The sequence below is a fragment of the Staurois parvus genome, unplaced genomic scaffold (assembly GCF_062004578.1).
Source record: "Staurois parvus isolate SC_StPar_1 unplaced genomic scaffold, SC_StPar_1.0 ptg000445l, whole genome shotgun sequence".
Taxonomy (NCBI): Eukaryota; Metazoa; Chordata; class Amphibia; order Anura; family Ranidae; genus Staurois; species Staurois parvus.
In genome coordinates, this window is record NW_028318241.1 from 6,725,269 (window position 1) to 6,743,061 (window position 17,793).

Sequence of the window (17,793 nt, forward strand, 5' to 3'; positions counted from 1 at the left end):
GGTGATTTAAAAAAAGACTGTGAACTCAACTGCCTGTAAGCGACGATGTGTACATGGACACATAGGAAAACATTAGGGAGAGTTCAGGGGCTGCTGAAAAAAACACAGAAAAGCTCCTAAACGTGAGTTTTATCAGCTGCAGTGTACATGGAGCCTTCGTATACATATGGAGATACTGGACACACTGCCAGTACATGAATCCAGAACACAAGTGCTTCACAGCCGTACTGACTGACCGTTAGAACAATATGCTAGAAGGAAAAGCAGTATGTTATTAGTGTGTGTTCTTGTGAAATTATATAACCTGAGTTATTTCTATTATAGGCACTGTGTCTGTACTGTACCTGGTATCACTAATAACTTATAAAGCTGCTCGTATTGGATTCCATTTTCATTTTGAATGGGATGAACTACAAAAATATTTTGTTCCTGGTAAGAATACAAAAATGCATGTAATATGGTTGAATACTTAGCTGGTCATAATTTGTATGTATATGTGCTGCAGCCTGCTGTCTGGAATGAATATACTGTATATAGACACATTTGTAAGGTATATGTAAGCATTAATAAATCTTTAAGGTTTTCAGCAACCTGTTGTCTGCACTATTATATATAGTAGTAGGAGGAAGCCCATAGGAAGCTTTCTTGATGCATTTGTATACTGTTGATATTTGGATGCACAAGTGCAGTTTCACTTTCTGCATTAAATATGTTCAAATTAGCTGATCTCTAAAGAGATCCAGATTTATTTTTATCCTCACCATGCTGCAAAATCATTGGCTCCAGTGTTAACCATTGTGTGCTTGTTCCTAACCCTTACTTCTGACATGCTGTGGCCACTTATAGCGCCTAACATTTGACAATCTCCCACGTGTATGGGTGTTGGATTCATTATTTTGTTTCAACAAAAAAATTTTATTTTTTTTTTTAGCTACAATTACTCAGGAATCATGTCTTATTACCCGTTGAAATAGCATTTTTGCATATGCTTTAACTTGTATTTTTTCTTTGTTCTTTAGAATTTAGGTTATCGTTTCCTCAATTAACTGGAATCCTCACACTTGCTTTCTTCATTCACAACTGTATCATTACGCTGCTAAAGAACAACAGAAACCCTGAAAATAATGTAAGTTCTCTCACTTACTGAAAAACAAGATTTTAATAATCAGAAACCAATTACCAGAGCATTAATCTAGACTAGACTTGTGCGTGATTCCATACACTGACTTAAACTACTATAAGTTCAATCTTATGCAAGATTTATATTTGCAACCTATCTGGCTTGAATAACTTATCAGCTTCTGTCAGGCGGTTAGACGTTACCCAAGTTCTTCTCAACTGTCTCCCATCTTTAACCACTTCCCGACCGCCCTATAGTAGAAATACTGCTACAGGGCGGCACGGGTGCGCAAAATTTTATATATATATATATATATATATATATATATATATACATATTTGATTTTGTATTGACGGGTAGGGTGGCGTGTGCCAGCCACGGCTGTCAATCACCAGGTCTTGGACGGTAATTACTTGCCGGCGCCCATTGATTTCGAAGATCTCTGATGGGGAGGAGAACTTTTCTGTTTACTAACAGTTCTCCCTGTTAGCTCAGGCACACTTTGGATGGCTGTGCACAGCAGTGTGATTACACTGAAGCACACTGACACCGTCCCCTATTAAAACACTCCTTACACACAGTTAACCCTTTGATCGCCCCTCATGTTAACGCCTCCCTGCCCAGTGCCATTAGCAGTGTCAGTGCTTTTTTTTTTTTTCAGCAGTGATCACTGTATTGGTGTAATTGGGGATGTCAGTGACACCAAGTCAGTTCCCCCCAATATCAGAATGTCTGCCGCAGTCCCACTATAAGTCGCTGATCGCTGCTATTACTATTAAAAATAAAAAATTTAAATAAAAAATCCCAGTATATATACCGCCATTTGTAAACACTATAATTTCACGTAAACCAATTAATTTACACATATTGGGATTTTTTTTAGCAAAGACCTGTCGCAGAATACATTTTGCCATAAATTTATGACTAAATTTGATTTTTTTAAATTTCTTTACTGGACATGTTTAATAGCAAAAATTAAAAAATATTTTTTTTCTCAAAATTGTCGGTCTTGTTTTTTTTTTTTTTTGCTCAAAAAATAAAAAAATGCACAGGTGATCAAATACCACCGAAAGAAAGCTCAATTCGTGGGAAAAAAAGGACCTAAATTTAATTTGGGTGCCGCGTTGCATGACCACGCAATTGTCAGTTAAAGTGACGCAGCGCTGTAACGCAGAAAAATGGCCTTGTCAGGAAGGGGGATAAATTCTCTGGAGGGCAAGTGGTTAAAATGTATGTGTCAGACTTCAGGTGCCATATAAACCCTGAAAATCAAAAGTCTGAGATGTAAAGGGAAGAAGAAATCTATTATAAGTAAGTTGACACTTTTAAAATTTTATGACTGATTTAAATCCTCACAGAAGTCTAGTTATGATTAGTGAAGTCAGACCTCGTACACAGTAAATCTTTGAACGGCATTCTCCTTTAAAAGCCCAATTTCAGACAGGTTTTTTTTTTTTTTTTTTTTAATGCTACTCTTAGGGAGATGAGAAATCTTTCCAATAGCAAGGCATACACAAATTTGGTAGAGTAAAGAAGGCTTCGTATTTGTCATAATGCTGTTATTGATGTCCATGCTTTCCTTTTCCAATGAGTATTGCATTCCTCAGCCCTTGCATAGGAATCACAGGGACACGACATGAGGGATAATTTCCCCAATGGGGTCACAGACTGAAATAAACACCTGACAGATATTTAAAGTCTTCCTTACTAAGAAAGAAAATGTTTACTGGAGTCGGACTATGAGCAGCAAGTGCTATATGTCAAATCGTAATGTGGTCTATTTGGGTGGTTGCCTTTGCCTTTCAAGATTAGTAGTCCACTCATAACTTTTGTGTATTGGTTGGAGGGGGGTGTTTCGGGAATTCTTCAGTGAAGAGGAGGAGACGCTGAAGCTCTTATTGTAGGAAATGGGGAATAATTAAATGACATTTGTTGTTTTCTTCTTACAGGTCAGGGACCTCTCAGTTGCCTATTTCCTGGTTGGATTAACGTATTTGTATGTAGGTGTCATGATATTTGGTTTATTTCCTTCCCCTCCGCTGGCAAAAGAATGCATTCAACAAGTAGGTATATCTGTCTATTCAGATTTTAAACAGAACTTTGTTTGAGGGACTTTCTCGGTGCTACCTAAAACTGGCAACACTGAACAATGCTTTTCATTGTGTTTATCTTATTTATTCGGTAACATATAAAGTGTGTGTGTGTGTATAAAATATCTACAAACCCCTGTTAAAATGTCAGGTTTTTGTGATGTAAAAATGAGGTGAAGATAAATTATTTCAGAACTTTTTTCACCTTTAATGTGACTTATAAACTGTACAACTCAATTGAAAAACAAATTGAAATCTTTTAGGTGGGGGGGAGTAACATAAAAAACTAAAATAATGTGGTTGCATAAGTGTTTAAACCCTCATCCTTTTATAACTGGGGATGTAGCTGTGTTCAGAGTTAGGCAATCACATTCAAAATCATGTTAAAAAGGAGTCAGTACACACCTGCCATCATTTAAAGTGCCTCTGATTAACCCCAAATAAAGTTCAGCTGTTCTAGTAGGTCTTTCCTGACATTTTCTTAGTCGCATCCTAAAGCAAAAGCCATGGTCCGCAGACAGCTTCCAAAGCATCAGAGGGATCTCATTGTTAAAAGGTATCAGGAGAAGGGCACAAATGAATTTCCAAGGCATTAGATCCCATGGAACACAGTGAAGACAATATGGCACAACAGTGACGTTCCTTCAAAATTGATGAAAAGACAAGAAGAAACTAGTCTGGGAGGCTGCCAAGAGGCCTACAGCACCATTAAAGGAGCTGCAGGAATATCTGGCAAGTATTGGCTGTGTGGTACATGTGACCATGTGACAACAATCTCCCGTATTCTTCATATGTCTGGACTATGGGATAGTGGCAAGACGGAAGCCTTTTCTTACAAAGAAAAACATCCAAGCCCAGCTAAATTTTGCAAAAACACATCTGAAGTCTCCCAAAAGCATGAGGGAAAATGTGAAACCAAGGTTGAACTTTTTGGCCATAATTCCAAAAGATAGGTTTGGTGCAAAAACACTGCACATCACCAAAAGAACACCATACCCACAGTGAAGCATGGTGGTGGCAGCATCATGCTTTGGGGCTGTTTTTCTTCAGCTGAAACTGGGGCCTTAGTCAAGGTAGAGGAAATTATGAACCGTTCCAAATACAAGTCAATACTGGCACATAACCTTCAGGCTTCTGCTAGAAAACTGAACATGAAGAGGAACGTCATCTTTCAGCATGACAACAACCCAAAGCATACATCCAAATCAACAAAGGAACGGCTTCACCGGTAGAAAATTAAAGTTTTGGAATGGCCCAGACCTGAATCCGATTGAAATGCTGTGAGGTGATCTGAAGAGGGCTGTGCACAGGAGATGCCATCGCAATCTGACAAGATTTGGAGTGTTTTTGCAAGGAAGAATGGGCAAATATCTGCCATGCTGATAGACTCATAGCCAAAAAGACTGAGTACTGGAATAAAATCAAAAGGTGCTTCAACAAAGTATTAGTTTAGGGGGTGCACACTCATGCAACCATATTATTTTAGTTTTTTATTTTTACTTCCACCTAAAAGATTTCAGTTTGTTGTTCAACTGAGTTGTACAGTTTATAGGTCACATTAAAGGTGGAAAATGTTCTGAAATTATTTATCTTTGTCTCATTTTTTACATCACAGAAACCTGACATTTTTACAGGGGTGTGTAGACTATATATATATATATATATATATATATATATATATATATATATATATATATATATATATATATACAGCCCTCACATTGTAAATATTTTTTCTATCTTTTCATGTGACAACACTAATGGAATGACACTTTGCTATAATGTAAAGTAGTGAGTGTACAGCTTGTATAACAGTCTAAATTTGCTGTCCCCTCAAAATGACTCAACACACAGCCATTTAATGTCTAAACCGCTGGCAACAAAAGTGAGTACACCCCTAAGTGAAAATGTCACAATTGGGCCCAATTAGCCATTTTCCCTCCCTGGTGTCATGTGACTCGTTAGTGTTACAAGGTCTCAGGTGTGAATGGGGAGCAGGTGTGTTACATTTGATGTTATTGCTCTCACTCTCTCGTACTGGTCACTGGAAGTTCAACATTGCACCTCATGGCAAAGAACTCTCTGAGGATCTGAAAAACAATTGTTGCTCTACATAAAGATGGAGTAGGCTATAAGAAGATTGCCAAAACTCTGAAACTGAGCTGCAGCACGGTGGCCAAGACCATACAGCGGTTTAACAGGACAGGTTCCACTCAGAACAGGCCTCGCCATGGTCAACCATAGAAGTTGAGTGCTTGTGCTCATCGTCATATCCAGAGGTTGTCTTTGGGAAATAGACGTATGAGTGCTGCCAGCATTGATGCAGAGGTTGAAGGGGTGGGGGGTCAGCCTGTCAGTGCTCAGACCATATGCCGCACACTGCATCAAATTGGTCTGCGTGGCTGTCGTCCCACAAGGAAGGCCGCGGTTTGCTGAAGACAAGCAGACTAAGGACATGGATTGCTGGAACCATGTCCTGTGGTCTGATGAGACCAAGATAAACTTATTTGATTCAGATGGTGTCAAGCGTGTGAGGTGGCAACCAGGTGAGGAGTACAAAGGCAAGTGTGTCTTGCCTACAGTCAAGCATGGTGGTGGTAGTGTCATGGTCTGGGGCTGCATGAGTGCTGCCGGCACTGGGGAGCTATAGTTCATTGAGGGGACTATGAATGCCAACATGTACTGTGACATACTGAAGCAGAGCATGATCCCCTTCCTTTGGAGACTGGGTCGCAGGGCAGTATTCTAACATAACGACTCCAAACACACCTTCAAGACAACCACTGCCTGGCTAAAGAAGCTGAGGGTAAAGGTGATGGACTGGCCAAGCATGTCTTCAGACCTAAACCCTATTGAGCATCTGTGGGGCATCCTCAAACGGAAGGTGGAGGAGCGCAAGGTCTCTAACATCCACCAGCTCCATGATGTTGTCATGGAGGAGTGGAAGAGGACTCCAGTGGCAACCTGTGAAGCTCTGGTGAACTCCATGTCTAAGAGCACAGGTGTCAAACTGGCGGCCCTCCAGCTGTTGCCAAACTACAAGTCCCATGAGACATTGTAAGATTGACAGTTACAAGCATGACTCCCAAAGGCAGAGACATGATGGGACTTGTAGTTTTGCAACAGCTGGAGGGCCGCCAGCTTGACACCCCTGCCCAAGAGGGTTAAGGCAGTGCTGGGAAATAATGGTGGCCACACAAAATATTGACACTCTGGGCCCAATTTGGACATTTTCACTTAGGGGTGTACTCACTTTTGTTGCCAGCAGTTTAGACATTAATGGCTGTGTTGAGTTATTTTGAGGGGACAGCAAATTTACACTGTTATACAAGCTGTACACTCACTACGTCACATTGTAGCAAAGTGTCATTTCTTCAGTGTTGTCACATGAAAAGATATAATAAAATATTTACAAAAATGTGATGGGTGTACTTCTGTGAGATATTGTATATAAAAAGTTGGCTTTATACAACACTTTTTGCATACATCTTCTGATGAAGCTTTCATGTGGTGCCACCAATGATCCACCAATCCAATCACCATCTTACTTAATAATACATCTGTATGTTTATTGACAAGTGTGAAGGCCATATGGCATCCATGAGAGTGTGCGGCTTAGCAGGAATCAAAATTATTCTGTTGTTAGCACCTGAAGCAGCACATTGATTTCTGATCACTTGGGTAGGTCATCATTCTTGCACAATGCTGTCAAAGATGCAGTGCATTTTCAGTGCCTTTAAAATATGGACACATTTAGTAAGAGAGGCTATTGATATGGATAATGGTAAATGTAGGCTTGAGCTACTTGCATGCCATTCTATGAGAGCAACAAGGACCTTATCCTTTCCCTGCTCTAATCAAAACTAAAAAAAAAAAGTTTGCTGCGTTTGGGTTTTAAATTAGATCTATTATTACTGTCTCAGTTATATTGATTTGTGTCATTTAAGCCCATAATTTCCTTATCTTGAATGTAACTTTTTCTTTTCCATCTAGAACTTTCTAGATAATTTTCCCAGCAATGACATCCTGTCATTCATTGCTAGAATATTCTTGCTGTTTCAAATGATGACAGTGTACCCCCTTCTGGGGTATCTGGTCAGAGTACAACTCTTGGGACATATATTTGGAGATACCTATCCAAGGTGGGTGAGATGTTTACCTGTGACTCCAGCTGTATGCTTTTGTCTGTGCAGTAGATCTTATAATTACTTTTCACTGTTCCTGCAGTTTTATTTTTTCCACTCCTGGCATTATACTGTGAGATACAATAGGAAGCCAAATATATATCCAGCCTGTGTGGATGCGTTGAAGTGTTTGTAATGTATAGTTGTGTTCAAAATAATAGTAGTGTGTTGAAAAAAGTGAATAAAGCTCAAAATCCTTCTAATAGCTTTTATTTCCATACACACAAATGGCCTTACTCATGAGTCGGGATGTCACCATCCAATGGCTGAACGCTTCAAATATGTAATAGGAACTCAAGGCAAACAACTAAGAGTGCAGCTAAATCATTTCATCAATGCAAACAGTTACAGTTGTGGTCAAAATAATAGCAGTGTGTTGAAAAAAGTGAACAAAGCTCAAAATCCTTCTAATAGCTTTTATTTCCATGCACACAAATGCATTGGGAACACTACACATTCTATTCCAAATCAAAACATGAAGAAAAATAGATCAAATTTGTGTTGTTCCTCTAAAAAGAAATTGAAGAAAAGGGAATATTAGACTGTTCAAAAAAATAGCAGTGTTTGTATTCTTCTTTACAAACTCAAACATTCACTATATAAACTGAAAAATGTTTGAAGATTTTGCTTTCCTTTGAATCACTTAATGAATATTTACTTGTATAAGCACTGTTTCTGAGAACTGCTGTACATCTGTGTTGCATGGAGTCAACCAACTTCTGCCACCTGTGAACAGGTATGCCAGCCCAGGATGATTGGACTACATTCCACAGTTCTCCGCTATTTCTTGGTTTTGCCTCAGAAACTGCATTTTTGATGTCACCCCACAAGTTTTCTATTGGATTGAGATCCGGGGATTGGGCTGGCCACTCCATAACGTCAATCTTGTTGGTCTGGAACCAAGATGTTGCCCGTTTACTGGTGTGTTTGGGGTCGTTGTCTTGTTGGAAGGCCCATTTCAAGGGCATTTCCTCTTCAGCATAAGGCAGCATGACCTCTTCAAGTATTCTGATGTATTCAAACTGATCCATGATCCCTGGTATGCGATAAACGGGCCCAACACCGTACTATGAGAAACATCCCCATATCATGATGCTTGCGCAACCGTGCTTCACTGTCTTCACAGTGTACTGTGGCTTGAGTTCAGTGTTTGGGGGTCGTCTGACAAACTGTCTCCGGCCACTGGACCCAAAAAGAACAATCTTACTTTCATCAGTCCACAAAATATTGCGCCATTTCTCTTTAGGCCAGTCAATGTGCTCTTTGGCAAATTGTAACCTCTTCAGCACGTCTTTTTTTCAACAGTGGGACTTTGCGGGGTCTTCTTGCAGATAGCTTGGCTTCACATAGGCGTCTTCTAATTGTAACAGTACTCACAGGTAACTTTACACCTTCTTTGATCTTCCTGGAGCTGATTGTTGGCTGAGTCCTTGACATTTTGGCTATTCTTCTATCCATTCGAATGGTAGTTTTTCGCTTTCTTCCACGTCTTTCAGGTTTTGGCTGCCATTTTAAAGCATTTGCGATCATTTTAGCTGAGCAGCCTATCATTTTCTGCACTTCTTTATATGTTTTCCCCTCTCCAATCAACATTTTAATCAAGGTACGCTGTTCTTCTGAACAATGTCTGGAACGACCCATTTTCCTCAGAATTTCAGAGAGAAATGCGCTGTAACCAGCATGTACAACATTTGCTGCCTTCCTTCCTTCAATAAGGGCAATAATTGCCACCTGTTTTTCAAAGAATGAATGACCTCACTAACAGAACTCCACACTGCTATTATTTTGAACATGCCCCTTTCAATTAGTGATTCAATTACACAGAATCAGCAGCATGCATATCATGACTGTTGGGTCTGTTGGATTTGTATTACTCTACTACACCTGCTAGTAAATTATTTGCCATGTAGAAATATCATTTCTACCAAAAACCGTGATTGATCAGGTTAGTGATGTCTGACTGCTATTATTTTGAACACAACTGTATATGTTAATGTGGCTTTTATACCCATGTTTATGCACACATCTATGCCATTTGTATTCACATTTATTGTGCATGGTAGATTTTCCTTTTTTTAGTTTATTTAAGCATAGCACTCAGGATAGATATTTCCTTGCACGCCGGTGAGTTTTATTAGTCATTTCAATGAATACTTAAAGCTACCCTATCACTATAGTAAATATTAGTGAAGGAAGTCTTTGCATAATCGCCTTTCCAGCTGCCTGTATCATTGAATGCCACTCTGATCTTCTAAATTCTACACTAAAACTGACTCTTTTGAAAGTATCTATCTCTTGGGTTCCCCTCAGTGCTCACTAGTTCTTTCTGACCTCCACTCATTACAGGAGGCAATAGTGAAGTGCAGGTCAAAGGGAGAAACCAGTGAGGGGAACCCAGGGAATCAACACTCCCCAAAATGTTGGTTTCCTTTTGAACATCAGCAGAAAAACATTTTTTTTTTTTTTTGGAACAGAGAAAAGTGAGTTTATGCGGGCCACAGGCAAGTGAAGTATACGTCTCTTACTGTTGAGGCTGGGTTTAAGGGCACTTCAGATTAGGCTTGCATTAGTGGACACGAGTTGATGCAAGGCATTACTGTGCAATATGTTGTGCTGCATTAATGGAGCCCATTAAAGTGGTATTGGAGGTTTAGAAAGAACAAACATTATACTTACCTGCTCTGTGCAATGGTTTTGCACAGAGTAGCCCCAATCCTTTTCTTCTTAGGTCCCCCGCTGGCTCTCCTGGCCCCTCCCTTCAGAGTTCCCCCAAAGCAAGCAGCTTGCTATGGGGGCACCCAAGCAGGTCCTCTCCAAAGCTGCTGCTCTGCCTGTCTATTCATACATAGATCTGCGGCTCGGCCCTGCCCCCTCATTTCTTTGGCTCACTGGCTGTGATTTGACATCAGAGGGAGCTAGTAGCTCCTGCTGCTACCTCAGCCAATGAGGAGAGGGCGTCCTGGGACTGCCGAGGCTCTTGTACACATCGCTGGATCATGATGGCACTCAGGTAAGTATTAAGGAGGATGGGGGGGCTGCTGCACACAGAAAAGTTTTTACCTTCATGCATAGAATTTATGAAGGGAAATAACCTTGAACCTTTACAACCATTTTAAAGAGTCAGACATCAGGGTGCAGAGACTTCTGGCTGCCGAGACTTCTGGCTGCCATGATGTTTAGCAGGGCTTTCCCCCTTTTTACTTTTTGTATGTTTCTGTAGTTTATATGGCTGTTCAGGGTACCTATTTTGTACCACTGCTCTGTGACAATATTTGTCTCCATTCTACTTATTCTCTGTGATACTCCGGATTGTATATGTTGGCGATATTGTGACTTGGATTCTCTGTACCATTGCCTTGCGTTAAATACAGAATTGGCAAAAAAAAAAAAAAGCCAGACATGCACCTATTTTAAAAACACAATGCGTAAAATGAATGGCACTGCAACACACTGTGCTACAATGGACGTATAACAACATGGTACAATATTGTGTGGTAAAGCATGACGTGTACATCTTAATGGGCACTTGAAAATTTTCTACAGCAACAGGGTCGCTTTAATACAAACAAGTTTGCAGCATGCCCTGAATTAAGAAAAAAAAAAAAACATGCAAAGTGTGTTGCATGCATAGATGTGGACCAGCATGCAAATCGGTGGCATTTCTAGTTCAGATGCAGTTTTATTGCAGGAAAATAAACGTGTTAACAGGACCTAAATCTCTACAAAATGTTCAGACACCCACATTCCAAAATATCCATATGTTCCTAAGATATAAAGGAAAGGTAGAAGCCTCTTTAAATGGTCTGTAATTGCTCCATGGATAAGCAGTGTGTTGGGTCTCAGACTTTTCTACATTCTCTTGACAAAATTATCTGTATACATTTTCCACAGTGAGAGATCTTTAAAAAATTTTTTTTTACTTGTTCATTCTTTTTCAGTATTCTACATGTTTTGGGACTCAACATAGCTGTTGTTGCCGTGGGAGTTGTCATGGCGAAATTCTATCCCAACATAGGAGGAATTATTAGGTATGAGTATATATTGCAAAAAGAAAAAAATAATTGACATGGTTAAGCACAACTAGTGTAACAGTTTTATATTCAAGAACACTATTCCCTGATATTCATGTCCACCCTCATTATTTTACTTGGTAACCATTGTCACTAAGATAGTGGGACACCTGTTCAGATGACAGGCATCAAAATCAGAATTTCCCCTCAATTAGGAGAGTCTTCTTTTCAATTCCTCTTTTGTGTTTCTGGAAATGGATGTGGGAGGGCCATCTCCACAATGGGGGTACATACTGTATATTTAGGTGCACTCCATACAGTGCATGCACCAATAGATTGCTCCATTGCTGTCAAATGCAGAAGAAGATGCCCATCATCAGCACACCAAAATTGCTTGCCAAGAGCTTTTATTTATTACATAAAGAATTGCTAGTGATTTTGATGTGCTGGTGACAAGTATCATCTTTTGCCTTGGAAGGGACACTGGCATCATTAGAAACCTAACAGAGGTGTTAAACCCTCCCCACTCTACCCAATGCTTATAGAAAAGTTTTAACTGGAGTTTTAAAGTGACTTTGTCACTAAATCCAAAAACTAAAACTAAATTCTACCCTTCCAAGAAGACATGTTATACATACCTCTACTGATATCTGCTGTAGTGAAGATAAACCACTGGCTGTGGAACCCACAGAATCCAACATATCCAGGACTCTGATTCCTGGCTCCCTGCTGCATGCAGTGGTTCCTTCCACTGGCCCTTATATAACTATTGTGTCCTGTAGTGCAGTAGAGGCGAGCAGATCAAACCATAGCACACAGTGGGGAACCAAGAAACGGACTCTTTCAGACACATGGGATTCTGTAAAGTCTTTGTTTACACTACATCAGAGATCTACAGTGTCAGCAGCAGGAGAGATGAGTATTGCATGTGTTTTTGCAGGAAGACTTTATTTTACATTTTGATTTTAGCAAATGAGTCCGTTTAACTCTGCAGTAATTTAGCAATGATGCTGACTGCACGTGTACAGTGGGGCAAAAAAGTATTTAGTCAGCCACCAATTGTGCAAGTTCTCCCACTTAAAAAGATGAGAGAGGCCTGTAATTGGCATCATAAAAAATCCAGACAATGACATTGGCTGATTTGGAAAGAATTTATTTGCAAATTATGGTGGAAAATAAGTATTTGGTCACCTACAAACAAGCAAGATTTCTGGCTCTCACAGACCTCACAGAGGCTCCTCTGTCCTGCACTCATTACCTGTATCAATGGCACCTGTTTGAACTTGTTATCAGTATAAAAGACACCTGTCCACAACCTCAGTCACACTCCAAACTTCACTATGGTGAAGACCAAAGAGCTGTCGAAGGACACCAGAAACAAAATTGTAGACCTGCACCAGGCTGGGAAGACTGAATCTGCAATAGGCAAGCAGCTTGGTGTGAACAAATCAACTGTGGGAGCAATAATTAGAAAATGGAAGACATACAAGACCACTGATAACCTCCCTCGATCTGGGGCTCCACACAAGATCTCACCCCATGGGGTCAAAATGATCACAAGAACGGTGAGCAAAAATCCCAGGACCACACGGGGGGACCTAGTGAATGACCTGCAGAGAGCCGGGACCAACGTAACAAAGGCTACCAGGGACTCAGATCCTGCAGTGCCAGACGTGTCCCCCTGCTTAAGCCAGTACATGTCCGGGCCCATCTGAAGTTTGCTAGAGAGCATTTGGATGATCCAGAAGAGGATTGGGAGAATGTCATATGGTCAGATGAAACCAAAATAGAACTGTTTGGTAGAAACCCAACTCGTCGTGTTTGGAGGAGAGAGAATGCTGAGTTGCATCCAAAGAACACCATACCTACTGTGAAGCATGGGGGTGGCAACATCATGCTATGGGGCTGTTTCTTCGCAAAGGGACCAGGACGACTGATCCATGTACAGGACAGAATGAATGGGGCCATGTATCGTGAGATTTTGAGTGCAAACCTCCTTCCATCAGCAAGGGCGTTGAAGATGAAACGTGGCTGGGTCTTCCAACATGACAATGATCCCAAACATACCGCCCGGACAATGAAGGAGTGGCTTCGTAAGAAGCATTTCAAGGTCCTGGAGTGGCCTAGCCAGTCTTCAGATCTCAACCCCATAGAAAACCTTTGGAGTGAGTTGAAAGTCTGTGTTGCCCAGCGACAGCCCCAAAACATCACTGCTCTAGAGGAGATCTGCATGGAGGAATGGGCCAACATACCAGCAACAGTGTGTGCCAACCTTGTGAAGACTTACAGGAAACGTTTGACCTCTGTCATTGCCAACAAAGGATATATAACAAAGTATTGAGATGAACTTTTGATATTGACCAAATGCTTATTTTCCACCATAATTTGCAAATAAATTCTTTCCAAATCAGCCAATGTGATTGTCTGGATTTTTTTTCTCATTTTGTCTCTCATAGTTGAGGTCTACCTATGATGCCAATTACAGGCCTCTCTCATCTTTTTAAGTGGGAGAACTTGCACAATTGGTGGCTGACTAAATACTTTTTTGCCCCACTGTATATACTGATAGCCCATTTAGGGGGAATGTAAAAAAAAAAAAACAAATGTACCCACCCATTCAGCCACAGTTGATCTTACAAAGGTATCTCTCCCCATAGTAATATTGCACCATTGAGGAGACAGTCAATCAAAGATAATGTGTGTTTCCATTGACAAAAAAAAGCACCTGGGATTTGTCCAGCACCTATGTAATGTTGCCCACAAACACAAGTCCATCTTGGTCCAGTGCAACAAGTTATGATTGATCATTAGTCTGTGGTGCCTTTGGACTCTCTAGACGTCCCTGGATGACTCTTCTGGGGGAAAATAGTTCAACATCAACAAAGATTTTCCCAATCAATTGCTGATGAGACATATCCTAGTGCTATTGGCATTCCTCCTTTCTAATGTAAATCTGTAATTTAATTTTCGCAGCATTGTGATGATCTGATTTTTATCTTCCTAGGTTTTCGGGAGCTGCTTGTGGTCTTGCGTTTGTCTTTGTGTACCCCTGTCTGATCCACATGATCGCTCTTTATCGCAGCCAGCGGCTCACATGGTATTCCGCTGTCATACATACCTCTATCATCGTAATAGGTGTTGGGAACCTTGTTGCACAGTTTCTCATGTGAAGTTTAAATTGTACATCTCTATCAACAGCTGCAATTCATACAGACGCTTCTGTGGAAGATGAACACAGCAGCTATAAAACATGTCCTGTTCCAGCACAAAAAAACACTACAGAAGAGATCACACTGTGTTCTGTAAACCATTCCTGGTGACAGATGTCACACGTTGTAGTACATTCCTCAGTATTGTTTTTTCAAATTCTTTATTTATTACAAACAACAAGGTCACAAAAACATCAGTAGAAACTGGCATAGAAAATGTTGCAGAAGTATTCACAAACCATATCAATTCTGGTCTTTATCATATCAAGTATATATATATATTCTACTTTATCACCACAGAAAATGGCTAATGTAAATCATGTATTCTAAATATATCCAATACAGTCGGATCAAGTGGGGAGGGAGTCTAACATATAGTACACGATCAGAAAATCACAGGAAAAATACCACTTTTGAAGCGACTGTACAATAATCTGATCGTTCGTACACAGCTTTCATCTGAAATTATTTGAAGGGACAAGCACAAAACTTTTTCGCATATGATACCAGATCGTAAGATTTTTGTTTAAGCAGTACAGTTTTCATCTGAAAGTGCAATGCAAATAAATTACATCACTTCCGAATTTTCTGTCCGACAAGAATTTTCGCAACTTTAGTAACCTTTTCACTTTCAATATGAGACTAGCATTCAAAAACAAAATCGGACAACCATTATTCTCATCGTGTGTGTATGGGGCTTTAGGCCACTGAGGCAAATAAAAGTTAACTGCGATCAGCGTAAAAGAGAGGTAGTGACATCTGTTGGTATGAGCAATCCCTACTCATTCAACTCCAGCTAACAGACGTTTCCCTTCCTCTGAGAATGTGAACCTTTGCAAAATGCCATGTATTATGAAAGGTATTCAGGGTATTGCTTTGTGAATGGATTAAGTCTTCCATCTTCCTTATGTTTTCTACTTTATTAAAGCAGAACTTCGCTCTGAATATTTTAAATCCTTACGCTGCTAGCATTATTAAATAGACAGGAAAGTGATCATATTTACTCAGTTTAAACATATATATATATATATATATTATTTCTTTAGTTCCTGTTTTTCAGGCCTAGACAAATGATGTCCTACATCGTAGGAGTCTCTAGGAGAGGTTTTCTCAACTAAGTTCACCTTCCTGCCTGCGTGCCTGAGCAAGGGAAGATGGATTCCAGGAAGTAAATGCTGCATGAATAATCTGCCGTTACTCAGGATGGCCATATATATATATATATATATATACACACACACAGAAGTGAGTACACCCCTCACATTTTTGTAAATATTTTATTGTATCTTTTCATGTGACAACACCGAAGAAATGACACTTTGCTACAATGTGACGTAATCAGTGTACAGCTTGTGTAACAGTGTAAATTTGCTGTCCCCTCAAAATAACTCAACACACAGCCATTAATGTCTAAACCGCTGGCAACAAAAGTGAGTACACCCCTAAGTGACAAGGTCCAAATTGGGCCCAATTAGCCATTTTCCCTCCCTGGTGTCATGTGACTTGTTGGTGTTACGAGGTCTCAGGTGTGAATAGGGAACAGCTGTGTTACATTTGGTGTTATCGCTCTCACGCTCTCAATTTGGTCACTGGAAGTTCAACATGGCACCCCATGGCAAAGAACTCTCTGAGGATCTGAAAAAAAGAATTATTATTCCAGATAAAGATGGCCTAGGCTATAAGAAGATTGCCAAGACCCTGAAACTGAGCTGCAGCACGGTGGCCAAGACCATACGGTGGTTTAACAAGACAGGTTCCACTCAGAACAGGCCTCGCCATGGTCGACCAAAGAAGTTGAGTGCACATGCTCAGCGTCATATCTAAAGGTTGTCTTTGGGAAATAGACGTATGATTGCTGCAGAGGTTGAAGGGGTGGGGGGGGTCAGCCTGTCAGTGATCAGACCATACGCCACACACTGCATCAAATTGGTCTGCATAGCTGTCATCCCAGAAAGAAGCCTCTTCTAAAGATGATGCACAAGAAAGGCCTCAAACAGTTTGCTGAAGACAAGCAGACTAAGGACATGGATTACTGGAACTATGTCATATGGTCTGATTGAGAACAAGATAAACGTATTTGGTTCAGTTGGTGTCAAGCGTGTGTGGCGGCAACCAGGTGAGGAGTACAAAGACAAGTGTGGAGTGGAAGAGGACTCCACTGGCAACCTGTGAAGCTCTGGTGAACTCCATGTCCAAGAGGGTTAAGGCAGTGCTGGAAAATAATGGTGGCCACACAAAATATTGACACTTTGGGCCCAATTTGGACATTTTCACTTAGGGGTGTACTCCCTTTTATTGCCAGCGGTTTAGACATTAATGGCTGTGTGTTGAGTTATTTTGAGGGGACAGCAAATTTACACTGTTATACAAGCTGTACATTCACTACTTTACATTGTAGCAAAGTGTCATTTCTTCAGTGTTGTCACATAAAAAGATACAATAAAATATTAACAAAAATATCAGCGGTGTACTCCTGTGAGATACTGTATATGATTTTGAACTTCTGGTAGGGGGCACATGCACCGTTCTACCCGCTCTGTCATTGGCTCCTGTAGGTATCAATCACCAGGTCCCAGCAAGCGATTCCTGATCGGTGGAGCAGCTGACAGGAGAGAGATCTGAGAGTGTAACCAACACAGATCTCTCTCCTGTCGGCAGGGATGTGCTTGTTTTTATCTCTCTGCAAACAAGGAGATAAAAGCCAGCATGTCCCCTAGTAAAACACAGCACACAGTTAACACTTTGATCTCCCCAGATGTTAACCCCTTCCTGCCCAGTTTCATTAGTACAGTGTCAGTGCTTTTTATTAGCACTGATCACTATTAGTGTCACTGGAGAAGCCAGTGGCAGTTGGTTCCAATCCAGTGTCAGAATGCCCACCATACTAAAGCAGTTCCACTATAAGTCGCTGATCAGTGCCATTATTAGTATAAAAAATACATACAAATTCCAGTATATACAGTCAGGTCCATAAATATTGGGACATCGACACAATTCTTACATTTTTGGCTCTATACACCACCACAATGGATTTGAAATGAAACGAACAAGATGTGCTTTAACTGCAGACTGTCAGCTTTAATTTGAGGGTATTTACATCCACATCAGGTGAACGGTGTAGAAATTACAACAGTTTGCATATGTGCCTCTCTCTTGTTAAGGGACCAAAAGTAATGGGAC

At 40.4% G+C, this 17,793-nt stretch overlaps 1 protein-coding gene across 1 annotated transcript in view; it reads left to right on the forward strand.

Moving 5' to 3' along the window:
- Positions 1 to 15,197, forward strand: part of SLC38A9 (solute carrier family 38 member 9) — a 191,350-nt gene extending 176,153 nt beyond the window's left edge. Inside the window, exons 10-15 of the mRNA XM_089688079.1 lie at positions 325 to 432; positions 1,020 to 1,126; positions 3,070 to 3,183; positions 7,204 to 7,352; positions 11,333 to 11,422; positions 14,409 to 15,197. Coding sequence (XP_089544205.1) covers positions 325 to 432; positions 1,020 to 1,126; positions 3,070 to 3,183; positions 7,204 to 7,352; positions 11,333 to 11,422; positions 14,409 to 14,574 — 734 coding nt within the window. The 3' untranslated portion in view covers positions 14,575 to 15,197. The remainder of the gene's footprint in view (positions 1 to 324; positions 433 to 1,019; positions 1,127 to 3,069; positions 3,184 to 7,203; positions 7,353 to 11,332; positions 11,423 to 14,408) is intronic.
- The last annotated feature ends 2,596 nt before the right edge of the window (positions 15,198 to 17,793 follow it).